Source organism: Uranotaenia lowii, chromosome 1 (assembly GCF_029784155.1).
Source record: "Uranotaenia lowii strain MFRU-FL chromosome 1, ASM2978415v1, whole genome shotgun sequence".
NCBI lineage: Eukaryota > Metazoa > Arthropoda > Insecta > Diptera > Culicidae > Uranotaenia > Uranotaenia lowii.
Window position 1 is genome coordinate 60,050,532 of NC_073691.1, and position 25,971 is coordinate 60,076,502.

Below are 25,971 nucleotides of genomic sequence, written 5' to 3' on the forward strand. Positions count from 1 at the left end.
CTTTCCATACTTCTGACATTTTAAGGGCTAACATCAAAGGGCTGACATCGCAGAGCGGGCTTCCAAAATAATGTGTAGATTTTACATGCTTACATTACTAATTTTCACCTCTGCTTTGACGTACATGCTGTGTACACTATAAGGGGTACAAGGACTTTACATGAAAAAGGAGTTAACCCAGTCTTTTCCGATAACGGGTCAAAACTACACTATAAGGGGTTGCGCCAGATGAGTGTGTGCTTGTATTTTGTGTTTTCGGGTTCAAAACGAAAAGTGGAAAATTATTATTGTGCGCTTTTTCCGAATTTGGCCGGTAAGTAAATAATTTAAAAAGAAATAAAATGGTTTCTGATCGTAACAGATCACTAATTTGTTGTTTATTTCAGATCTTGCAGTTTCTCAACAAATAAAATTGGTGCAGCGGTTTGGTAAAAGATTGCCAACAAGGGCCAACAACAGTAGCTGTGACAAACTTTTCGGGATTTTTAACGGATACCTAAGGACAATTTCCGCTTGCTTTGGACGACCGGTTCGAAGTGTTTGAAATTGTTCAGATCTCTTTGTTCTCGAGAGCTGAAAAAAACTGCCTTCAACCAGAGCTGTCGTCCTTCTGATTGCATCCTCTCCGTCAGCCGGATTAATGAATTTCTACTTGACGTTGATGTTGGTTCAGACGGTGAACAGTATAACAAAAAACGGTGTTTCCCTCGGAAGATTTTGTATGTTTCGTAATGGTGTGGTTACGGTTCCGCGCGATTGAATTAAAATTTGGAAGAACCTTGTTATTTAAGGTTTAAAAATTTTATGAATTGACCGGATGTGCTAGAGAACCTACATGTAAGAGAAGCGACGTCTGAAACACAAAATTCCAATCGATTCAAAAGAACTGTCAAAATCGATTCCAATCGATCCGAGCTTTTGTCGTTGAGCTTTCAACTTTCTTATTGAAAGCTCAACCAACGAGAGTATTGTTATTACTTTTGTAGTTCAAGCAAATAATTATAAAGCTCGTCATAGAAGCAATTTTTTTCACTGCTCTGGTGCTTCGTGTTCCTGGTTAGAAAACTATGTGATTGTCAACAAAATTCAAGTCTTTTATATCGTTTATCGCGATCCATTTGGCTTCAAATTTAAAATTGTTTTGTTGGATTTACAGAGCGTTCACTTTAGGGCTTGAACATTGAGCCACAAAACAGTGCTGAGGATTTTTTTGTCCATGCTTTCGGCGATGTGGCCACATATTTGATTTTAAGAGGGATCAGATGTCGCTTCTCTTATATGTAGGTTCACTAGGATGTGCGGTCCACCTGAAAATCTACACCAGCCGCAAGAACAAATGCCTCGATGGGATAGGTATGGACGTTCATTCTATTCAACACCAGGCTTCAAATTGGCTGGAGGTCAAAGTTTCGGACAGGTGAGAATTTCAAAACTGAATTTTACTATTCAAATTTTCCATTTTTTTCTTTTTGTATTTTTGACTTAAGTTACTAAATACTTATTCATTGTTCGATACTAATTTTTCATGGAACCTCATTGTTATCAAACCCTCTCTGAACAAACATACAACAACAACTTTGTTACTTAATTTGAAACTTTTTTTTAAAAAATTTGAATCTTTATCAACAGTTTTTCTTTCTATAGGCAGTCGATCCGAAACCGTTACCAAATCTATACCGTTGGACTGATGAAATATTCAATCAAATTCAATCCAAACGTAAATTCATATGAAAACATAATGAGCCCAAATCATTCAATGGTCCTGAGTAAAATTCATTGGTTATCGACCGGACCCGGGTACAAGCCACGAAAAAATCTAGCCGAATTGCTCACCACAAATGATTTCAAGTTAAAAAATATCAATTAAACTCCTTGCTTTTCCAGTAAATTTAATAACCTACCTCTGCCATCGTCGAAGGTGTAAAGCCTCGCCAACAGCCTACAAACGTAATAAATGGAAATGCATCGAAGAAAGTCGCTCAGCTGATGTTCAATTCAGCAGCAGCGGGAGTTAATTATGCGATAAACAGACGACGGTAGGTTTGTGTTTAATATTTATTTTGCTTAGATACACCCGTTCATTGTCAATTTTTATTTCATATTCTCGATTTACAAATGGATGATTCAAATGTAGACTAAGAATCGTCGTTATTAAAACATTTTAGCAATGACCTTCATTTTAAGAATCCCTTTGAAATATTGTAGAATGGTGACAATGAAAAATTCAATAGATTTTTTTCCTCTTCCGAAATCTTGATAACATTTTCAGTCTATCAATCAATTTCATTTCAACATTGTTTTTCTTTTTCAGGTGAACTTGAAACGCAATAGATGATTAATTTTCCTACTTCTAAAGTAAGTCTCACGATTGCGGACCCACAGTGCCATTAGAGGTCATTAATACCCGCAGCCAGCTGGACTGCGAAGTTCAATCACGTTATACGCTCATACGTCGGGATCGAGTACTTCAAATTTTGATCAGCACACACAAAATTTTCGAGCCTCCACTTAGCAAAAATACTGCGTTACTTTCGATTAGCAATAAGGGTTGTTTTACTAACGCGATAGCAAAATGCTTATTTTGCTTGAATTTAGTAAAAAAGTCAACTAGCTAGCCGCTTTGTTCGGATAGCAGCCGCCGGCTACGAGAGAAAGAAAAATAAATCAACGTGAATCAGTACGATTGGCGGAACCTGTGGAGGCGGGGCTGATAAGTCAGTGACGAAATGGTAGCCAGACTAACACCGGAAGCGTACAGGTAAAGAACCGGTCATGACACGAACAGATTGAATTGAAGATCGATTTTTGAAGCAGGAAATTCTGTTTTTTTCTAGGAACTTACCAATGAATGAACAGTAATGCGGTTACGGAATCGGGTTCACTGCTAGTGGTGCCAAGGTGTGATGGCCAAGTGGCCGACGGAAGGTGGATAAAACATCGGAAGCGAATAGGTAGGATTCGATTCGACCATGAGAAAATCCGGCTTTTAATATGCGAAATTATTTGTTTTCGCCAGGTTGTTCCTGCCGGCCATCATTGCAGGATGATCGACAAAAAGGAACCATTTTCACCCGGGTGAAAGACCAATTCTAAAGATCAAGTGGACAAATTAGTTAGTTAGTTAAGTGACTTGCATTTTTTTTAAATAAATGAAGTGAAATAATCTGTGTTGACTTTTTCATATTCCCTCCAGAATTTCCATAGAAAAAATAAAAAAAAATCAATATTCCTAATCCCCCGCGGTCTTTTCCGCCGGTTTTTGCTAAAATTTCGGTAAAACATTCCGGCGGCTAACTTTTTCTCTCTTTTGCTAAAATTGTAGTAGAAAAAAATTGCTAAATCGTTTGCTAAATTTCTAGCTGGTCAAATTTGAGCAAAATTTTGCTAAATTCCGGCCTCGAAAGTTTTGTGTGCAGAGCTGATTGTGTGAAAAATAGAAAATGATAATGTCATTGCTGTTGTTGATGATAACCAATAAAAAAACAATAAGAAAACAAAACGGTGTCTTTGAAATTCGAAATTTACTAAAATTCTAGTAATTTTGAGGAAATACTTTTTGCTTAAATTTTAGCAAACAATAATTTTATTTACTGAAAAATTAGTAAAAAATTAGTATGGACACTTTTCACTATTTTACTAAAATTTTAGTAAAAAAAAAATGCTAAATTGATTGCTAAGTTTTTAGCTGGTCAAATTTGAGCAAAATTTTGCTAAATTCCGGCCTCGAAAATTTTGTGTGTACACACAAAACTTTCGAGGCCGGAATTTAGCAAAATTTTGCTCAAATTTGACCAGCTAGAAATTTAGCAAACGATTTAGCAATTTTTTTCTACTACAATTTTAGCAAAAGAGAGAAAAAGTTAGCCGCCGGAATGTTTTACCGAAATTTTAGCAAAAACCGGCGGAAAAGACCGCGGGGGATTAGGAATATTGATTTTTTTTATTTTTTCTATGGAAATTCTGGAGGGAATATGAAAAAGTCAACACAGATTATTTCACTTCATTTATTTTAAAAAAATGCAAGTCACTTAACTAACTAACTAATTTGTCCACTTGATCTTTAGAATTGGTCTTTCACCCGGGTGAAAATGGTTCCTTTTTGTCGATCATCCTGCAATGATGGTCGGCAGGAACAACCTGGCGAAAAACAAATAATTTCGCATATTAAAAGCCGGATTTTCTCATGGTTGAATCGAATCCTACCTATTCGCTTCCGATGTTTTATCCAACTTCCGTCGGCCACTTGGCCATCACACCTTGGCACCACTAGCAGTGAACTCGATTCCGTAACCGCATTACTGTTCATTCATTGGTAAGTTCCTAGAAAAAAACAGAATTTCCTGCTTCAAAAATCGATCTTCAATTCAATCTGTTCGTGTCATGACCGGTTCTTTACCTGTACGCTTCCGGTGTTAGTCTGGCTACCATTTCGTCACTGACTTATCAGCCCCGGCTCCACAGGTTCCGCCAATCGTACTGATTCACGTTGATTTATTTTTCTTTCTCTCGTAGCCGGCGGCTGCTATCCGAACAAAGCGGCTAGCTAGTTGACTTTTTTACTAAATTCAAGCAAAATAAGCATTTTGCTATCGCGTTAGTAAAACAACCCTTATTGCTAATCGAAAGTAACGCAGTATTTTTGCTAAGTGGAGGCTCGAAAATTTTGTGTGCAGGAATCGTGCTTTCCTGACCCTGGTAACAATAAGGGTCCGTTCAAATATTACGTACACACAAAATTTTCGAGCCTCCACTTAGCAAAAATACTGCGTTACTTTCGATTAGCAATAAGGGTTGTTTTACTAACGCGATAGCAAAATGCTTATTTTGCTTGAATTTAGTAAAAAAGTCAACTAGCTAGCCGCTTTGTTCGGATAGCAGCCGCCGGCTACGAGAGAAAGAAAAATAAATCAACGTGAATCAGTACGATTGGCGGAACCTGTGGAGCCGGGGCTGATAAGTCAGTGACGAAATGGTAGCCAGACTAACACCGGAAGCGTACAGGTAAAGAACCGGTCATGACACGAACAGATTGAATTGAAGATCGATTTTTGAAGCAGGAAATTCTGTTTTTTTCTAGGAACTTACCAATGAATGAACAGTAATGCGGTTACGGAATCGAGTTCACTGCTAGTGGTGCCAAGGTGTGATGGCCAAGTGGCCGACGGAAGTTGGATAAAACATCGGAAGCGAATAGGTACACACTTAATCTATTCGCCTGTGGTCGGAACGATTTTGTCCTGTATTTTCAACAGCTGAAATTACAGGACGATTTCAGGACAGCAAAACAGCTCAGGAAAACAAATGTCAAACTCATCTGTAAGGTTCAATCGATGTTCTCCTGTAATTTGCAGGTAAATTTGAAATTTTTATGTACGCTCGTACAGGGTTTCTCCTGTGATTTGAAGTAAATTTTGCTTTCCTATCCTATGAATATGAATTATTCTTGCACTTTTTAAAAAAGATAGAACACAATTGTAGTTGGAATACTCGAATTTATTTGCAGATGTTTTAAGCTTTTTATTTTGAATTTCACTTCGGTCGACACATTCTCACTATCACACTTTGACTTCGACGGGCCAGCACTTCTGTAAATAAAAAAAACACGATTGTTACTCAAGTTTTAAAACCGCTGGATGGTAGCGGAACTTACCAATACGCCCTGCGAACCTGCTGTCCTTGCGCTCCGGGGTCATGTCAGCGATTTGATTCGAATCGAATTGGCTTCCAAACCGGGGTGAGAGAATCTTCGACACGAATTAATTAACCAGCCGTAGAGTCTAGTTCACGATTCTCTATCGATGCAAAGATCACTGGAACCTGGTTCTGATAATAATCCGCCACAAAGGCCGCAACTGGAATTTTACCAGGCAAAATAAATCTATTTTAATCTAAATAAATACCTTCAACTCCGCGCGAATGGGCCGCAGCAAAGCAGCAAAAATCAACGATAACCTCAAAAGTTCCTGTTTCGCGGTTTTTAATTTTTATTCACATGGTGAAAAGAGAAAAAAATACGTTGTTGGTTTTTATGCAGGATAGAAAGAGAAAGATAATCTAACAAGAAATGTTTCTACCGTGATTCAGGAGAACACTGTTTTGAATTCACGGGGTAAGTCCGAGCTTCTGTGCACTTGTCGAAATGTCAGCCTTTATTACAGGAAAAATAAAGTGTCACGAGATTCGGGTGGGGTTTCGTTCGAATTTCGTGTAAATTTAGCCATTTTTCTGTGATTCGGAGAATCAGTATCCCGAGCGGAATAATTGCAATCTTAGTGTGTAGGATTCGATTCAACCATGAGAAAATCCGGCTTTTAATATGCGAAATTATTTGTTTTTCGCCAGGTTGTTCCTGCCGACCATCATTGCAGGATGATCGACAAAAAGGAACCATTTTCACCCGGGTGAAAGACCAATTCTAAAGATCAAGTGGACAAATTAGTTAGTTAGTTAAGTGACTTGCATTTTTTTAAAATAAATGAAGTGAAATAATCTGTGTTGACTTTTTCATATTCCCTCCAGAATTTCCATAGAAAAAATAAAAAAAATCAATATTCCTAATCCCCCGCGGTCTTTTCCGCCGGTTTTTGCTAAAATTTCGGTAAAACATTCCGGCGGCTAACTTTTTCTCTCTTTTGCTAAAATTGTAGTAGAAAAAAATTGCTAAATCGTTTGCTAAATTTCTAGCTGGTCAAATTTGAGCAAAATTTTGCTAAATTCCGGCCTCGAAAGTTTTGTGTGTAACGCAATTTTAATTCCCTACACACAAAACTTTCGAGGCCGGAATTTAGCAAAATTTTGCTCAAATTTGACCAGCTAGAAATTTAGCAATCAAATTAGCAATTTTTTTAAACTAAAATTTTAGCAAACTTGAGAAAAAGTTAGCCGCCGCATTTTTTACTCAATTTTTTAGCAAAAACCGGTGGAAAAGATCGCGGGGGTATTAAAATACCAAAACCAAAATTTCATTTGAAATTCATGGGGAACATCGGATTGTAAAAACAGAACACATACATTCTTTCACTTAATTTATTTGATTTTTTTTCATTTTTCAAGTCACTTAAAATTTAGCCCGTAAAAACAGATCTCAATCATCTGTTCGTTCCAAGGAGGCTTCGAATGCTGGGGTGTTGAATTCCACTGCTGGCTCTTTTTCTTCTTGGGGCCTGGTGAAAAAAAACAAAGAATTTACACATTAGAAGCCGAATTTTTCGATAGTTAAATCGGTTCTTACCATTGCGCTCCCAGAATTGTTTTGGCATCCTTTCCGTTGTCCTTTTATAGTCATCACCGTGTCCACAAATACCGCCAGAATCAAATTGTAAATCGCACTGATTTGCACGCGCCGACTTGTTTATTTTTTTCTTAGTCGGCGGCTGCTGTCTGAACAAAGCGGCTAGGTAGTATTGATTTTTACTAAAAACAAGCAAATTTAGCTTTTTGCTAACTCAAACGTAAAAAAATATTTTTGCTAACGGAAAGTAACAGCGAATTTTTGCTAAGTGGAGCCTCGAAAGTTTTGTGTGTACACACAAAACTTTCGAGGCTCCACTTAGCAAAAATTCGCTGTTACTTTCCGTTAGCAAAAATATTTTTTTACGTTTGAGTTAGCAAAAAGCTAAATTTGCTTGTTTTTAGTAAAAATCAATACTACCTAGCCGCTTTGTTCAGACAGCAGCCGCCGACTAAGAAAAAAATAAACAAGTCGGCGCGTGCAAATCAGTGCGATTTACAATTTGATTCTGGCGGTATTTGTGGACACGGTGATGACTATAAAAGGACAACGGAAAGGATGCCAAAACAATTCTGGGAGCGCAATGGTAAGAACCGATTTAACTATCGAAAAATTCGGCTTCTAATGTGTAAATTCTTTGTTTTTTTTCACCAGGCCCCAAGAAGAAAAAGAGCCAGCAGTGGAATTCAACACCCCAGCATTCGAAGCCTCCTTGGAACGAACAGATGATTGAGATCTGTTTTTACGGGCTAAATTTTAAGTGACTTGAAAAATGAAAAAAAATCAAATAAATTAAGTGAAAGAATGTATGTGTTCTGTTTTTACAATCCGATGTTCCCCATGAATTTCAAATGAAATTTTGGTTTTGGTATTTTAATACCCCCGCGATCTTTTCCACCGGTTTTTGCTAAAAAATTGAGTAAAAAATGCGGCGGCTAACTTTTTCTCAAGTTTGCTAAAATTTTAGTTTAAAAAAATTGCTAATTTGATTGCTAAATTTCTAGCTGGTCAAATTTGAGCAAAATTTTGCTAAATTCCGGCCTCGAAAGTTTTGTGTGTACGCAATTAACCCATTCGTCACGAAATTTTTAGCAAATACGTAATATTTGAATGGTCACAAACTAGAATTTCTTGAATTTCCCTGGTAAGGGGCCGTTCACTAATTACGTAAGCACATAGGGGGGGTAGGGGGGTCGATCTCTTACTAGGGGGGTAGGGGGGGTTTCCAAAAATCTTACGTAAGAAATGTTACATTGAGAATTCGTCACAGCCATATGAAACCATATTACTCAGTGTCGTAGTTTCAAACGTTTTTTTTTTAAACTCATGCAAATTTTAACCCGATAAATTAACGCGTGCTTCGTCACCAAAGTTCGTTAATAGATTGAACTCTCATTCATCATACAAGTATTGGTGTACTTCAATATGATTTCAAACACACCACTAAACATTCAATCTATATTCAAATCTCATAAAAAGGGAGATTCAATTTTGATCCGTGCACGAAAAATAATAAAAAGGTAAAATTTACCGAGTTAGCAAAGGTGAACGCTCGTGAAAGCCAAAAAGGTAACTTCTACCTCTTCGAGGTGAAACTCACCTCACAGTGAGGTAAAATTTACCTGAATCGAGGTTTGAAAAAAGGTACAATTCACCGAGAAAAAAGGTGAATCCAAAAAAGGTAAATCTTACCTCGTAGCGAGGTGAATTGAGCTCGATAAAAAAGTATAATTCACCTAGAAAAAAAGGTAAATCCAAATAAGGTAAAACTTACCTCGTAGCGAGGTGTAATTGACCTGGATTGAGCCAAACAAAACGGTACAATTCTTCTAAAAAAAAAGTAACTATTCGCCGAACCCGTTCATTGAGGTTAAGCTATTTTGTCATTCTAGGAACAAGTTTTGCTTTGTGTCTAATATGTGAAAATCGGAATAGAATGGTAAGTGTTCTTAAATATCATTTAGTTGTGCTGGTTCTCGTCATAATACTATTGATTTTGTTTCAGATCGGCCCATAGAGCTTTGAGGTGTATTCCACGTCATCTTCCAGCCGGAAAAGCCGAACCTGACCGGATTAGTAGAACGGAGGAGGCCATGAATGTACGCAACGCAGGTGGATTCAGCGGCCATAGCGGCTCAGAAGAACGCGAAGCCGAATTACCAGTCCCTAATTATCTCCAATAAATATCATTTTTGAAAGAATTTTGTATTTTTTTTAATTCTTATTGAAGAAAACAATCAAACCAACCAGCATTTACCTTTTAAATCAGTAAATGGGAAAACCGTATTATTTACTATTTTGCTAGGTGAATGCGAAAAAGGTAAAATTTACCTTTTTGCTAGGTAAATTGAAAAAAGGTAAAATTTACCTTTTTGCTAGGTGAATGAAAAAAAGGTAAAATTTACCTCGAAAGAGGGGTGGAAAAAATTCACCTCGCAAAAAGGTAAATTTTACCTTTTTTTTATTTTCCGTGTGCTATTTCTCTATCACAGTTGACACATATACGGATAAAAATTGCATGGGTTTTTCAAATACGTTGTCATGATAATTTTACTATATCCATCATTTAGTATTTTTAACCATGATTTAGTATTTTCTACCAAAAATCTTGGCGATAATACTACGACATAGTATTTTTACTATGCGCACTTTGACAGGTCATTGTAGTTTCCTCATGTCTAAATTACCATGCGCATGATGTTTTCACACTGCACAATTCGTGTTCTTGCAATTACTATGCGCATGATAATTTTGACACATCGTCCTAAGTGTGGTCGGAAATACTAAACACATGGTAATTTCATCATTGTTTTTCTTAAAACTCGCATCCGCATAGTAATTTCGATAATCATGTTCATTTTATGCTCTGATCTAGTAATTCTACTATGCGGTTGCGTTTGAGTGTTTGGTTTAGTTGTCGTCAGTCGGTTGAAATTCCGGTACCTGAATGAAAAAAAAAGTTTCCCCTGGGTACGTTGAATCGATGAATTGCTGGCGCGAATAAATTGAAGTGCGCTGATCGATTTCCGGTGTTCACCTGGGGCACCTGACAACACTGATGCCGGACAGGGCCTCAACGAGGCATTGAACCGACGCACCCGGAACCGAACAGCAGATCAGTCAGGTCGAGAAATACGTTTTTTCAGGTGAGTGAGTTTGTGTTATTTTCTTTAACCAGCTGCTTATTGGATAAGCAAACCAAAAATATGAAGTAAGATTTACTTTTTTTCTCATTTTTTTAGTGTTTAGTTGCGAATGCTGTTCTTGAGTTCCCGAACCGTGGGGACCTCCCTGAGAGGCCAACGCCGGAGGATTTCAGGAACGAAGGTGCTGAACTGGCGAACTGTTAGCGCAGCAGTATCTTTACATCTACCGGGCCGAGGAATGCAGTCTTTCGGTGAGTGAAATTGTGTTGTTTCTGATTCATCTACTGCTTATTGAATTAGCAAACAGTTTTTCTATTTCCTATAGTTAATTTTTCCCGTCTTTTCATTTTCATTTCAGACGCTAAGCGTTAATTATCTGTGAAGCGGTTATTATGAAAATTTACTTTTTTACGTGTTCTCCGACCGTGGATGTTGCGTCGGTGAATTAAGTGAAAATAAGCTATTGAATAAATAAAAATTTAAATGGAAATAAAATGAATATTATTTTGAGGCCTTCCAAAATATCATAAAATATGATGATTCTAATTTTCTGAAAGATCACCATACCATGGTAGTTTGCATCATGATACGGTACGGATTTGATTATAAATGGATATTATTTTTCTTAATGATATATTGCAATTTTACAATGGGCGTATTAAAAAAACTCATTCTGGCATTAACAGTTCTACTACAAATGCGGTCGAAATCACTATGCGCAGCAAAAATCAACGCATAGTAAAATTACTATGCTCGTAGTGATTTCAAGAACAAAACATTATTGACTCAAAAATATGGTTGCGTGTTGTTCATTTAAACCACGGATCTAGTAATTTTACTATGCTTTTTTTTTGTGTGTACTTTGCAAGCTTAGGGTGTGTCCACGACACAAGCTATAATATTATTCCTAACAATACTTTTGTTGTTCACATTATTTTTGTGTTCCAGGCTCTATTCCCTACATTCGCCTACTTCTCTACTCTGATTTAAAACTTTCTACACTTCGTAAATGTATCAAGAAACAGTCTGTAGAAGTTTATCTAACGATGTTTTCGTACACAATCCAGTTCACAATGTTAAAAAAACCAAATATTTGAATCACAGTATTTCTTCCACCTGATTCCATGAAATCTCGTTAATTTTGGAACATTGTTTGATTATTTTTAAACTTAATAGTCTTCTGCACTTTCTTTTTTTTTATACCTTATCGCAGTTTTGTCAGTTGAATTTCTGTTTTCGTTCGTTACTCTCATTCGCAGTGTTTCGTCTTATTTTGCATTTGGAAAATGTTACGTTCTTTTCACTTATAGATTGAATTTTATACTTCTCTAATGAGAATCACAATTTTGTTCTTTATTTCTCGTTTATCTCATCATCAGACATTTTTTACAATCATTATTCATATCTCGCTTTCTACAATCGTGTTTTGTTTTTAGCTACTTGCTCAATTCTCACTTCCATCTCTTTAGTCTTCTTTTTGCTTATACCAATTTTCATGAATTGAGTTTAAATTTTTCGTACTTAACTCTCATTTAATTTTTTTTCCAATGTACATATTCTTTTTTTTTTAATGTTCTATTATTTTCTCTAATTCACTCTGCTTTGATTAATTTTTAATTCCATTATAATTTAAAGTTTTAACTCCCCCTAATTTATATACTCTTCGTAGCTCTTGTCGCAATTTATCTAAATTAAATTCAAATTTCTTCTTCAATATCTCATTCGCTTTACCGTCAAATTTTGAAACATTACATTTCGTTCTCCTTTAAAATTTTCTTTCAATAATTTATAGTTTTACTCTTGATGTCTTCGTTTTATTTATTGAACCTTTTTATTTGAGAAAACAGTATTCGGATTCTAAATTTAAAATTCAATTTTTTTCAAAAAACATTTTTCAATTTTCTAATTTTAATTATTTTCTCAATTCAATTTCTTTCCTGTTTTTTTCCGTTCTATTTTTTTACGCTTTATGTATCGCTTATCCTCATTTAAGTCAATTAGTTCCATTTTCTTCTTCCCTATCTCATTCCTTTTTTTGATAAATTTTACCTTTATAACAACTTTCATTTGCCAATCAATAATTTCTATTTATTACTTTTTTGTCATTTATTTGTTTCTTGAAATTTGTAGTTTTTTTAGCTTATTTCAATGAATCGAGATGAAATTTCTACTTCTAAATTCTGGACAATTAACATATTCAAACTTTTTCCTTTTTTTTCAATTTATTATACTTCGTCTCATTTTCCACTCTCCACAATGGTATTGAATATTTAATTTCTTGCTCTGACTCTCTCACTCAACATTTGCACTTTCTCTTCACATCAAATTTTCAATCAGATTTATCCTTCTCTATTCTCATCCCAACTTTTTCTTCTTTATTCATTTTTCAATTTTTCGTTTCTTCCTCCACTTCCGAATTCCTGCATGTCGTATCTTGTATTGCGATTTTGAATAATTAAATTTTTCTTATTTAATATTTATTTTTAAAAACATCCATTATTCCAAATTTCGATATCGATAAAAGCTTTTTGTTTATCATCTTCTCTTAATTTTTCTTTCAACTTCCTATGATTCTTATTCATTGCTTTCTGTTCTAGTTTCCATTTTTTTTTAATTTCTTTCAACGTTTGTTTTATATTCATTTGTGTGCTGGCACACTTATCTGAAATTTTCTGCGGTACGCTACCGCGCAAATTATAGTTAAATATCCGCAATCAATTTTTTTTTATTACATGCGGATTAGATTGTGTTTTCCAAACTTATTAAGTTAGTGATTTTTTTTTCTTTGTGTCCTGCCACACAAAGTATTTTTTTTTTTAATTTGCGTCCTGTCACACAAATTTGATATTTATGATTTTTGTGTTCTGCCACACATTTTTTTTTCATTTTGTGTCCTGCCACACATTTTTTTTTTATTTGTGTCCTGCCACACAAATTTGTTTTTTTTATTTGTGTCCTGCCACATATTTGATTTATTTTTGTGTACTGCCACACAAAGAAAAAAATTCTCTTAGTCATTCGTGTACTGCCACACGATTTTCGATTAATTCTCTTTTTTTGTGTCCTGTCACACAAAATACCTTCGCATTTTGGCAATCAGCCATTTGCAGTTCGTATACTGTCATACGAGTTTTTTTAACAGCAAACATTAGTTCGTATTCCACTTTCCGTCACTTCATAATCACGCAATTAAGTCGCAGTATTTCGACCGACGTCACTTTCACAAATGGTTTTTAATAACTTCTCGAAACGCCGAACGGATGAAAATACATTTACCGTTTTACATGGTATACTTACAAACGATTCCGGGAGCCTAGAGTACGCCATTGTCGTAGTTTCAAACGTTTTTTTTTTTTAAACTCATGCAAATTTTAACCCGATAAATTAACGCGTGCTTCGTCACCAAAGTTCGTTAATAGATTGAACTCTCATTCATCATACAAGTATTGGTGTACTTCAATATGATTTCAAACACACCACTACATTCAATCTATATTCAAATCTCATAAAAAGGGAGATTCAATTTTGATCCGTGCTATTTCTCTACCACAGTTGACACATACTTTGCAAGCTTAGGGTGTGTCCACGACACAAGCTATAATATTATTCCTAACAATACTTTTGTTGTTCACATTATTTTTGTGTTCCAGGCTCTATTTCCTACACTCAGGTTTTATTTTTATTTCTCACTACCTATTTGTTGGTAATTTTTGATGTTATGTTATTAATCTTTTAATCTGTTTTAAATAATAAAAAAAAAGTTGCTTGCTCTCTAAAATTAATAGAGAACCAATTCAAACCAACATGTCACCAGAAACACTGAATCACATTACTTCAAAAGATCGTCGCTATTCACTTTTCACCATAACAATCTTTTTAATTGAGAAATTTATAGAAACAAAAAGGTAAATGGTGCGTTCTGACACCACAATTTGAAAACATTTTATTTCGAAAATGACTTCATCAAGTAGAAGTCTTTAAAAATCGATATGAGGGCTTTTAGATAATAGGGTAAAATACCTAGATTTCGACAGTTTTGGCTTGATTTGTCAGAAAAACCATGTTAATAAACTATTTGACTAAAGTTTTTCATTTCAAATGTGATTGGTTATATGAATCAGATTTTTTTCTTCATTCTTTACCTTTTTTATTGATCAAAAGTTTCAAAACAACGTTTTTATTAGCCTTTTACTAAAATCTCTCGATGATCTAGTTTTCGACATTCAATTTTAGTTTTCGACACAAAAAGTTTTAGTTTTCGACAAGCATATTTCCACCTCCTTTGTTAGCTCAGCAATATGAATATTTGCGTATTGTAATTGCTTCTCTACTTCACGGCGTTTTTTACACCATGGAAACAGTATAAATATACAGAAGAAGATGGGTGTCGAAAAATAGATTATTGGGAGAATGTTCAGCGCTAGTTTTCGACAGCTCAAAAAACAGTTGAAATTTCATTAAATGTTAGCAAAAATATTCAATAAATTACCGAAAAGATTGATCTCAGAGCCTTAACCTTTCCATTGATTCCTTTTATGTTGCTTTTAATCAAATAAAAGGGGGGTTTTTCGTGATTAAAAATCATTCTTATTTGGTCGTTGGAATTGAATTTCACAGGTGATTTAGAATATTACTTTTAAATTATTTATTTACAACTATTCAATAACTTATTTAGAGGAATTTTTATATTCAAGGTATACTAAAGTGGGAGAGCAAAAATAGAAAAATATGAAAATAGATAGCTTGAGTCACCAAACAGAAAGATAAGCCTTTCCTTAAAATTTTGTCGAAAACTAGTTCCTGTCGAAATCTAGGATATCTACCCTAAATTACTAGACAGTTTTTTCAGTAATACTAACTAAGCCACTACCACTCTAAATTTTACAAACTATTTACCAAAAAAATCGTAAAACGTTATCGCTTATTGCTGAAGTGAATCTCGGCTTTTAGTTTAATTAACAACGTTTTTGTCGTTAAACATTTTTGCACCAATTCTAGTAGCATATAATAAGTTTTTTTTGATTTTTATGATAGTACCTTGTGCTAACCTGATCTCTCACTTGTTTTTAAATCGGAATTAAGATTTTATATTGTTTTTTTTCGATTGTGGTAATTGATTGAAGATTACTTTAACCCCGAACATGCTATGTCCTCAAAACTTAATCTTTTCTATAATCGTTCTTGACATTTAATCTGTTGTTTTGTATAAATTATGCTTTTCAAATGCAGTTATTAAGTTTGAATTAAAAAGTGCTCTGCTTTGAAGCATGGATGACACATTTTTAATATTTTCAAGCTGGTTTTTAAAAATACGTGTCAATTTCTTATAGAATTAAAAACGTAAGATCTTACTAGGGGGGGAGGGGGGGTTTCGAAAAATCTTACTTTGTCTTACCAGGGGGGGAGGGAGGGTTGAAAATTTGGAAAATCGTGCTTATGTAATAAGTGAACGGCCCCTAAAGCAAAATTTATCCTTTTCAGATCTGTTTCGATCTGAACGAGCTTCGAATCTTTGTTTTAATTGCATGTTTATTTTCCACAAATTGATTCGAAATTGTTACATATTCAACACAAAACAAAAAATATGGGACCTTGTGACGTCATGACTTAAATCGTCCAGATATCACCATTTTGTTGTAGTTTAAATAAACTTTCAGTAACAAAATGTAGCGCTTCATGAATCAAATGGTACGACACGTAGCTTTCCCGGCTGGATGCAGTCAAGTGGACCGACGGCCCCGCTGCGGCAGCCCGGAACAGTTGGGCTTATTCTGCTACTCGAATGACGTGACTTAAGAAATTTCATATCGTTTTGCTGGCATAAATAGCCCACTTTGGCCTCGAAATTTTCGTTCGGATTAGCTGTTATTGGTCTTCAGAGCTCATCGACCAACAAATTTCTTTTCTGAAGCATTTTTCTGGAGTCAGGACGAAGAAGTGAAATTTCGTGAGTCACGTCACTCGAGTCGCAGAGTAAGCCCCAGATGAACGCACACTATTGATATAGCTTTCTATTTTTTACGCAATCAAACGTAAATTTCATACACGATCTACTAAAACAAATGCTCTGAAAAGATCCGCTCGGAATTGGTCATCATTAGTACAAATTTTGTTGTACTAATCAAAAAAGGGTACATTATTATTGTTAATATTTATTAAAGACCCATTAACAAATGTCATTCGGATCAAAGTTAATGAAAGTACATGAAGCGAGAGAATTATTCACGAAACACTTATATTCAACAGGTAAACGCACTTCTCTCCGTGTGTTTGTGTAAATGTATACGCATGTGTATATGTACGTGTTAACTCCATGCACTTTAATAGGAGTGATCATCCGTTGGATGGTTCAAAAAAAATTTATTCCACCTGAACGTAACTTATGTTTTTTCCGGGATTCTTTTTTTAAGCTGGCGTTGAACGATTCTTTTCTGCGCGTATTTGGAAATCGTCGATCGTATCTTCAAATGGAAAGCAGAACTCAATTATGTCAATTTACAATTAAAAAAAATCTGCAATCACTCACCTCAGGCGGCGCTTCGGCAGCACACAGTTGAATGATATTATCGGGTTGCTCGGAAATGTCTTTCGACTTTTCCCTCAAGGCACTGCGAAACTTAGTTAGTTCCACCTTGACCGGATCCGGTTCATGATTATGTTCGCCCTGCGTTTGCAGCGATGGTTTTCTACCCTGGATCATCGTTTTTGCCTTTGCTCTGCATCGTTCAGATTTATTTGACATCCTTCTTCGTTCACAATCCCAAATCCAAGTAGTTTCAGTCTGGAAAGGCATGGTTGATAGTTCATTATTGTTGTTATAAACGTGCAGAATGCATCATTTACCTTTGTTAATAGATTGTAGAGGTGCCCGTTTTCCACCAACTTATATCCTCCACGACTAGATGTCACTATTTTGCAATCTTTAACATGGATTTTATTGAAAACTTTCAAGAATTCCTCATCTCCTGTCGTCTTTTGCAGTAGTTGGATAAAATTAGAAAATTTAAAATAGAATTTTGCTGTGCTTGTTACAAAATATAGTCATCATACCGATTTCTTCGGAAGTTTCTGCTGCTTGGTTTCCATTTCCTGATCCGTCATTTCCTGATTCGTCTCTTCCTGACTCGTCTCTTCCTGACTCTTCATTTCCTGACTCGTCATTTCCTGATTCGCCTTTACCTGATTAGTCGAATCATCATTCTTTCTTTTTCTTCTTCGAGAGCGTTCGGGAAGTGGCAAAGATTCACGTTTCTCGTGATCTTCCGAATTGCTCGCCTCACATTTCTCGTTATCTTCCGCATTGCTCGCCTCACATTTCTCGTTATCTTCCGCATTGCTCACCTCACAGTTGTCGATATCGTCCGCATTGCTCACCTCACAGTTCTCGTAAACTTCCGAACTGCTCGCCTCACATTCCTCTTTGATTAAAACGTTCAAAAAATCGAAAGTTGTTTCACCTTCTATCTGTTCTTGCTTAACAATGGTGGGAGCTGAATTCAAATGCTCACTGTCACTCTCGTTCAAAGGATTAACAACCTCCGGTTCAGGCATTGAATTGTTGAGCCTTTCTTCTTCGGAGGAAGCATCAGGAGAAGGGTTCTGAAAAATATCGTCTACTGCCATTTGGCACTGTTTGACCAGCTCCCGACAGTGAGATATGCTTTCGTTATTTTGACCGTCGGACCAGAAGGCTTCGCCAGGAATTTTCACACTTTTCAAGAGCATCAGGCTCGTTTTACAGCACACATCCCGGAAGTCGTTGATCAGTTTAATCAAATTATAACAGCATGAACAAATTTTTACGGAAATGTCGTTTGGTGTGACCTGAAAAATAGTATTCAAATTAAAATATGTATTCATATTGAATTATCTGAACCTAAATCATTCATTTTACTTTTACACGAACTGCTTGATGAATGTCCTTTTCGGTATCGGCATCGGAGTAGAAAATGTCCTTGAGCTCAGCAGTGGGAAGCATCCTGAGACACAGTCGACATTGCTCCATATTTCCTTCGAACGACAAATTTCCAATGCTTGCAGATTGCGGCAGATCTCTAGGTGAATTCGGCGTTCCCATTTCCACTGCACTCTTTTCAAACCTGGAAAAACAACTTAATGGACGGTTTCGTAAAAAAAAGCGGCCTTAACTTGATTCAAGCGGTATTCAAACAACAAATAAACACAACGGTTTCTGGCAACCGAGGGGTCCACAAAACTGTATCCCGCGACGCAATTTTGAAACAGCCGGGACAATTCTTGCGAAACAAACCTAAAGCTTTCAAGGAAGTTTCTCGACAAAGCTTTGCTCCAGTTGCTATTTGTGACAACTAGGTGTCAGCACAGATACCCCTATGAAATTTTCATAAGACATTTCAGAACAGCCAGAAAAGCTTGATTGACATGATTGCAATCGATTGCAATGATTGATCCTAGTTTAAAAAACAAAAGGTTACCATAATTTGGTAATTTGAATTACCAAACAGAAGCGTTTTTCCGGCATTCTGAGCTTAATTTGGGATCAAAACTTTAAAATGCATTTTCTGGCTTTTAGAAGCGTTTTTCGGGGATTCTGAGCTTAATTTGGGATCAAAACTTTAAAACGCATTTTCTGGCCTTTAGAAGCGTTTTTCGGGGATTCTGAGCTTAATTTGGGATCAAAACTTTAAAATGCATTTTCTGGCCTTTAGAAGCGTTTTTCGGGGATTCTGAGCTTAATTTGGGATCAAAACTTTAAAATGCATTTTTTTACCTTTAGAAGCGTTTTTCGGGGATTCTGAGCTTAATTTGGGATCAAAACTTTAAAACGCATTTTCTGGCCTTTAGAAGCGTTTTTTCGGGATTCTGAGCTTAATTTGGGATCAAAACTTTAAAATGCATTTTCTGGCTTTTAGAAGCGTTTTTCGGGGATTCTGAGCTTAATTTGGGATCAAAACTTTAAAATGCATTTTCTGGCCTTTAGAAGCGTTTTTCGGGGATTCTGAGCTTAATTTGGGATCAAAACTTTAAAATGCATTTTCTGGCTTTTAGAAGCGTTTTTCGGGGATTCTGAGCTTAATTTGGGATCAAAACTTTAAAATGCATTTTCTGGCCTTTAGAAGCGTTTTTCGGGGATTCTGAGCTTAATTTGGGATCAAAACTTTAAAACGCATTTTCTGGCCTTTTGAAGCGTTTTTCGGGGATTCTGAGCTTAATTTGGGATTAAAACATTAAAACGCATTTTCTGGCCTTTAGAAGCGTTTTTTCGGGATTCTGAGCTTAATTTGGGATCAAAACTTTAAAATGCATTTTCTGGTTTTTAGAGGCGTTTTTCGGGGATTCTGAGCTTAATTTGGGATCAAAACTTTAAAATGCATTTTCTGGCCTTTAGAAGCGTTTTTCGGGGATTCTGAGCTTAATTTGGGATCAAAACTTTAAAACGCATTTTCTGGCCTTTAGAAGCGTTTTTTCGGGATTCTGAGCTTAATTTGGGATCAAAACTTTAAAATGCATTTTTTGGCCTTTAGAAGCGTTTTTCGGGGATTCTGAGCTTAATTTGGGATCAAAACTTTAAAACGCATTTTCTGGCCTTTAGAAGCGTTTTTTCGGGATTCTGAGCTTAATTTGGGATCAAAACTTTAAAATGCATTTTTTGGCCTTTAGAAGCGTTTTTCGGGGATTCTGAGCTTAATTTGGGATCAAAACTTTAAAACGCATTTTCTGGCCTTTTGAAGCGTTTTTCGGGGATTCTGAGCTTAATTTGGGATCAAAACTTTAAAATGCATTTTCTGGCCTTTAGAAGCGTTTTTCGGGGATTCTGAGCTTAATTTGGGATCAAAACTTTAAAATGCATTTTTTGGCCTTTAGAAGCGTTTTTCGGGGATTCTGAGCTTAATTTGGGATCAAAACTTTAAAATGCATTTTCTGGCTTTTAGAAGCGTTTTTCGGGGATTCTGAGCTTAATTTGGGATCAAAACTTTAAAACGCATTTTCTGGCCTTTAGAAGCGTTTTTCGGGGATTCTGAGCTTAATTTGGGATCAAAACTTTAAAATGCATTTTCTGGCCTTTAGAAGCGTTTTTTCGGGGATTCTGAGCTTAATTTGGGATCAAAACTTTAAAATGCATTTTCTGGCCTTTAGAAGCGTTTTTCGGGGATTCTGAGCTTAATTTGGGATCAAAACTTTAAAACGCATTTTCTGGCCTTTAGAAGCGTTTTTCGGGGATTCTGAGCTTAATTTGGGATCAAAACTTTAAAACGCATTTTCTGGCCTTTAGAAGCGTTTTTCGGGGATTCTGAGCTTAATTTGGGATCAAAACTTTAAAACGCATTTTCTGGCCTTTAGAAGCGTTTTTCGGGGATTCTGAGCTTAATTTGGGATCAAAACTTTAAAATGCATTTTCTGGCCTTTAGAAGCGTTTTTCGGGGATTCTGAGCTTAATTTGGGATTTAAACTTTAAAATGCATTTTCTGGCCTTTAGAAGCGTTTTTCGGGGATTCTGAGCTTAATTTGGGATCAAAACTTTAAAATGCATTTTCTGGCCTTTAGAAGCGTTTTTCGGGGATTCTGAGCTTAATTTGGGATTTAAACTTTAAAATGCATTTTCTGGCCTTTAGAAGCGTTTTTCGGGGATTCTGAGCTTAATTTGGGATCAAAACTTTAAAATGCATTTTCTGGCCTTTAGAAGCGTTTTTCGGGGATTCTGAGCTTAATTTGGGATCAAAACTTTAAAATGCATTTTCTGGCCTTTAGAAGCGTTTTTCGGGGATTCTGAGCTTAATTTGGGATCAAAACTTTAAAACGCATTTTCTGACCTTTAGAAGCGTTTTTCGGGGATTCTGAGCTTAATTTGGGATTTAAACTTTAAAATGCATTTTCTGGCCTTTAGAAGCGTTTTTCGGGGATTCTGAGCTTAATTTGGGATCAAAACTTTAAAATGCATTTTCTGGCCTTTAGAAGCGTTTTTCGGGGATTCTGAGCTTAATTTGGGATCAAAACTTTAAAACGCATTTTCTGGCCTTTAGAAGCGTTTTTCGGGGATTCTGAGCTTAATTTGGGATTTAAACTTTAAAATGCATTTTCTGGCCTTTAGAAGCGTTTTTCGGGGATTCTGAGCTTAATTTGGGATCAAAACTTTAAAACGCATTTTCTGGCCTTTAGAAGCGTTTTTCGGGGATTCTGAGCTTAATTTGGGATCAAAACTTTAAAATGCATTTTCTGGCCTTTAGAAGCGTTTTTCGGGGATTCTGAGCTTAATTTGGGATCAAAACTTTAAAATGCATTTTCTGGCCTTTAGAAGCGTTTTTCGGGGATTCTGAGCTTAATTTGGGATTTAAACTTTAAAATGCATTTTCTGGCCTTTAGAAGCGTTTTTCGGGGATTCTGAGCTTAATTTGGGATCAAAACTTTAAAACGCATTTTCTGGCCTTTAGAAGCGTTTTTCGGGGATTCTGAGCTTAATTTGGGATCAAAACTTTAAAATGCATTTTCTGGCCTTTAGAAGCGTTTTTCGGGGATTCTGAGCTTAATTTGGGATCAAAACTTTAAAATGCATTTTCTGGCCTTTAGAAGCGTTTTTCGGGGATTCTGAGCTTAATTTGGGATTTAAACTTTAAAATGCATTTTCTGGCCTTTAGAAGCGTTTTTCGGGGATTCTGAGCTTAATTTGGGATCAAAACTTTAAAATGCATTTTCTGGCCTTTAGAAGCGTTTTTCGGGGATTCTGAGCTTAATTTGGGATCAAAACTTTAAAATGCATTTTCTGGCCTTTAGAAGCGTTTTTCGGGGATTCTGAGCTTAATTTGGGATCAAAACTTTAAAACGCATTTTCTGGCCTTTAGAAGCGTTTTTCGGGGATTCTGAGCTTAATTTGGGATCAAAACTTTAAAACGCATTTTCTGGCCTTTAGAAGCGTTTTTCGGGGATTCTGAGCTTAATTTGGGATCAAAACTTTAAAATGCATTTTCTGGCCTTTAGAAGCGTTTTTCGGGGATTCTGAGCTTAATTTGGGATTTAAACTTTAAAATGCATTTTCTGGCCTTTAGAAGCGTTTTTCGGGGATTCTGAGCTTAATTTGGGATCAAAACTTTAAAATGCATTTTCTGGCCTTTAGAAGCGTTTTTCGGGGATTCTGAGCTTAATTTGGGATTTAAACTTTAAAATGCATTTTCTGGCCTTTAGAAGCGTTTTTCGGGGATTCTGAGCTTAATTTGGGATCAAAACTTTAAAATGCATTTTCTGGCCTTTAGAAGCGTTTTTCGGGGATTCTGAGCTTAATTTGGGATCAAAACTTTAAAACGCATTTTCTGACCTTTAGAAGCGTTTTTCGGGGATTCTGAGCTTAATTTGGGATTTAAACTTTAAAATGCATTTTCTGGCCTTTAGAAGCGTTTTTCGGGGATTCTGAGCTTAATTTGGGATCAAAACTTTAAAATGCATTTTCTGGCCTTTAGAAGCGTTTTTCGGGGATTCTGAGCTTAATTTGGGATCAAAACTTTAAAACGCATTTTCTGGCCTTTAGAAGCGTTTTTCGGGGATTCTGAGCTTAATTTGGGATTTAAACTTTAAAATGCATTTTCTGGCCTTTAGAAGCGTTTTTCGGGGATTCTGAGCTTAATTTGGGATCAAAACTTTAAAACGCATTTTCTGGCCTTTAGAAGCGTTTTTCGGGGATTCTGAGCTTAATTTGGGATCAAAACTTTAAAATGCATTTTCTGGCCTTTAGAAGCGTTTTTCGGGGATTCTGGGCTTAATTTGGGATCAAAACTTTAAAACGCATTTTCTGGCCTTTAGAAGCGTTTTTCGGGGATTCTGAGCTTAATTTGGGATCAAAACTTTAAAATGCATTTTCTGGCCTTTAGAAGCGTTTTTCGGGGATTCTGAGCTTAATTTGGGATCAAAACTTTAAAATGCATTTTCTGGCCTTTAGAAGCGTTTTTCGGGGATTCTGAGCTTAATTTGGGATCAAAACTTTAAAACGCATTTTCTGACCTTTAGAAGCGTTTTTCGGGGATTCTGAGCTTAATTTGGGATTTAAACTTTAAAATGCATTTTCTGGCCTTTAGAAGCGTTTTTCGGGGATTCTGAGCTTAATTTGGGATCAAAACTTTAAAATGCATTTTCTGGCCTTTAGAAGCGTTTTTCGGGGATTCTGAGCTTAATTTGGGATCAAAACTTTAAAATGCATTTTCTGGCCTTTAGAAGCGTTTTTCGGGGATTCTGAGCTTAATTTGGGATCAAAACTTTAAAACGCATTTTCTGGCCTTTAGAAGCGTTTTTCGGGGATTCTGAGCTTAATTTGGGATCAAAACTTTAAAATGCATTTTCTGGCCTTTAGAAGCGTTTTTCGGGGATTCTGAGCTTAATTTGGGATTTAAACTTTAAAATGCATTTTCTGGCCTTTAGAAGCGTTTTTCGGGGATTCTGAGCTTAATTTGGGATCAAAACTTTAAAATGCATTTTCTGGCCTTTAGAAGCGTTTTTCGGGGATTCTGAGCTTAATTTGGGATCAAAACTTTAAAATGCATTTTCTGGCCTTTAGAAGCGTTTTTCGGGGATTCTGAGCTTAATTTGGGATCAAAACTTTAAAATGCATTTTGTGTCCTTTAGAAGCGTTTTTCGGGGATTCTGAGCTTAATTTGGGATCAAAACTTTAAAATGCATTTTCTGGCCTTTAGAAGCGTTTTTCGGGGATTCTGAGCTTAATTTGGGATTTAAACTTTAAAATGCATTTTCTGGCCTTTAGAAGCGTTTTTCGGGGATTCTGAGCTTAATTTGGGATCAAAACTTTAAAACGCATTTTCTGGCTTTTAGAGGCGTTTTTCGGGGTTTCTGAGCTTAATTTGGGATCAAAACTTTAAAATGCATTTTGTGTCCTTTAGAAGCGTTTTTCGGGGATTCTGAGCTTAATTTGGGATCAAAACTTTAAAATGCATTTTCTGGCCTTTAGAAGCGTTTTTCGGGGATTCTGAGCTTAATTTGGGATCAAAACTTTAAAACGCATTTTCTGGCCTTTAGAAGCGTTTTTCGGGGATTCTGAGCTTAATTTGGGATCAAAACTTTAAAATGCATTTTCTGGCCTTTAGAAGCGTTTTTCGGGGATTCTGAGCTTAGTTTGGGATCAAAACTTTAAAATGCATTTTCTGGCCTTTAGAAGCGTTTTTCGGGGATTCTGAGCTTAATTTGGGATCAAAACTTTAAAACGCATTTTCTGGCCTTTAGAAGCGTTTTTCGGGGATTCTGAGCTTAATTTGGGATCAAAACTTTAAAATGCATTTTCTGGCCTTTAGAAGCGTTTTTCGGGGATTCTGAGCTTAATTTGGGATCAAAACTTTAAAACGCATTTTCTGGCCTTTAGAAGCGTTTTTCGGGGATTCTGAGCTTAATTTGGGATCAAAACTTTAAAATGCATTTTCTGGCCTTTAGAAGCGTTTTTCGGGGATTCTGAGCTTAGTTTGGGATCAAAACTTTAAAATGCATTTTCTGGCCTTTAGAAGCGTTTTTCGGGGATTCTGAGCTTAATTTGGGATCAAAACTTTAAAACGCATTTTCTGGCCTTTAGAAGCGTTTTTCGGGGATTCTGAGCTTAATTTGGGATCAAAACTTTAAAATGCATTTTCTGGCCTTTAGAAGCGTTTTTCGGGGATTCTGAGCTTAATTTGGGATCAAAACTTTAAAATGCATTTTCTGGCCTTTAGAAGCGTTTTTCGGGGATTCTGAGCTTAATTTGGGATCAAAACTTTAAAACGCATTTTCTGGCCTTTAGAAGCGTTTTTCGGGGATTCTGAGCTTAATTTGGGATCAAACTTTAAAACGCATTTTCTGGCCTTTAGAAGCGTTTTTCGGGGATTCTGAGCTTAATTTGGGATCAAAACTTTAAAATGCATTTTCTGGCCTTTAGAAGCGTTTTTCGGGGATTCTGAGCTTAATTTGGGATTTAAACTTTAAAATGCATTTTCTGGCTTTTAGAGGCGTTTTTCGGGGATTCTGAGCTTAATTTGGGATCAAAACTTTAAAATGCATATTTTGGCCTTTAGAAGCGTTTTTCGGGGATTCTGAGCTTAATTTGGGATCAAAACTTTAAAACGCATTTTCTGGCCTTTAGAAGCGTTTTTCGGGGATTCTGAGCTTAATTTGGGATCAAAACTTTAAAACGCATTTTCTGGCCTTTAGAAGCGTTTTTCGGGGATTCTGAGCTTAATTTGGGATCAAAACTTTAAAATGCATTTTCTGGCCTTTAGAAGCGTTTTTCGGGGATTCTGAGCTTAATTTGGGATCAAAACTTTAAAATGCATTTTCTGGCTTTTAGAGGCGTTTTTCGGGGATTCTGAGCTTAATTTGGGATCAAAACTTTAAAATGCATTTTCTGGCTTTTCGAGGCGTTTTTCGGGGATTCTGAGCTTAATTTGGGATCAAAACTTTAAAATGCATTTTCTGGCTTTTAGAGGCGTTTTTCGGGGATTCTGAGCTTAATTTGGGATCAAAACTTTAAAATGCATTTTCTGGCCTTTAGAAGCGTTTTTCGGGGATTCTGAGCTTAATTTGGGATCAAAACTTTAAAATGCATTTTCTGGCCTTTAGAAGCGTTTTTCGGGGATTCTGAGCTTAATTTGGGATCAA

At 36.0% G+C, this 25,971-nt stretch overlaps 2 protein-coding genes and 3 long non-coding RNA genes across 7 annotated transcripts in view; 2 read left to right on the plus strand and 3 right to left on the minus strand.

Annotated features, from left to right (window-relative positions):
* The window catches only part of LOC129740083 (uncharacterized), a 36,026-nt gene extending 22,247 nt beyond the window's left edge, over positions 1-13,779 (minus strand). The window contains exon 1 of the mRNA XM_055731677.1: positions 13,675-13,779. Within this exon, the coding sequence (XP_055587652.1) occupies positions 13,675-13,704 (30 nt within the window). The 5' untranslated portion in view covers positions 13,705-13,779. The remainder of the gene's footprint in view (positions 1-13,674) is intronic.
* Positions 1,218-3,163, plus strand: LOC129740090 (uncharacterized). 2 transcript variants are annotated; one of them, XR_008736099.1, is made up of 5 exons: positions 1,218-1,417; positions 1,645-2,036; positions 2,312-2,758; positions 2,835-2,951; positions 3,017-3,163. It is a non-coding gene; the product is annotated as an uncharacterized LOC129740090 (long non-coding RNA). The 2 variants fall into 2 exon arrangements; XR_008736102.1 differs by lacking the exons at positions 1,218-1,417; positions 1,645-2,036 and adding an exon at positions 2,121-2,209.
* Positions 3,999-4,681, minus strand: LOC129740099 (uncharacterized). Its single transcript, XR_008736104.1, has 3 exons — positions 4,397-4,681; positions 4,204-4,320; positions 3,999-4,137 (listed from the first exon to the last, which is right to left on the minus strand). It is a non-coding gene; the product is annotated as an uncharacterized LOC129740099 (long non-coding RNA).
* Positions 9,871-10,881, plus strand: LOC129740105 (uncharacterized). The gene is made up of 3 exons (XR_008736111.1): positions 9,871-10,377; positions 10,474-10,628; positions 10,736-10,881. It is a non-coding gene; the product is annotated as an uncharacterized LOC129740105 (long non-coding RNA).
* A 2,768-nt stretch (positions 13,780-16,547) lies between the features above and the next one.
* Positions 16,548-18,556, minus strand: LOC129738517 (uncharacterized). 2 transcript variants are annotated; one of them, XM_055729737.1, is made up of 6 exons: positions 18,272-18,556; positions 17,524-18,201; positions 17,428-17,493; positions 17,221-17,349; positions 16,904-17,158; positions 16,548-16,838 (listed from the first exon to the last, which is right to left on the minus strand). In XM_055729737.1, the coding sequence occupies exons 1-6, from the start codon at positions 18,452-18,454 to the stop codon at positions 16,758-16,760; spliced, it is 1,392 nt and encodes a 463-aa protein (XP_055585712.1). In that variant the 5' UTR covers positions 18,455-18,556; the 3' UTR covers positions 16,548-16,757. The 2 variants fall into 2 exon arrangements, with proteins under 2 accessions (XP_055585712.1, XP_055585711.1); XM_055729736.1 differs by having other exon boundaries at positions 17,428-18,201; positions 18,272-18,555.
* Between the last annotated feature and the right edge of the window lie 7,415 nt (positions 18,557-25,971).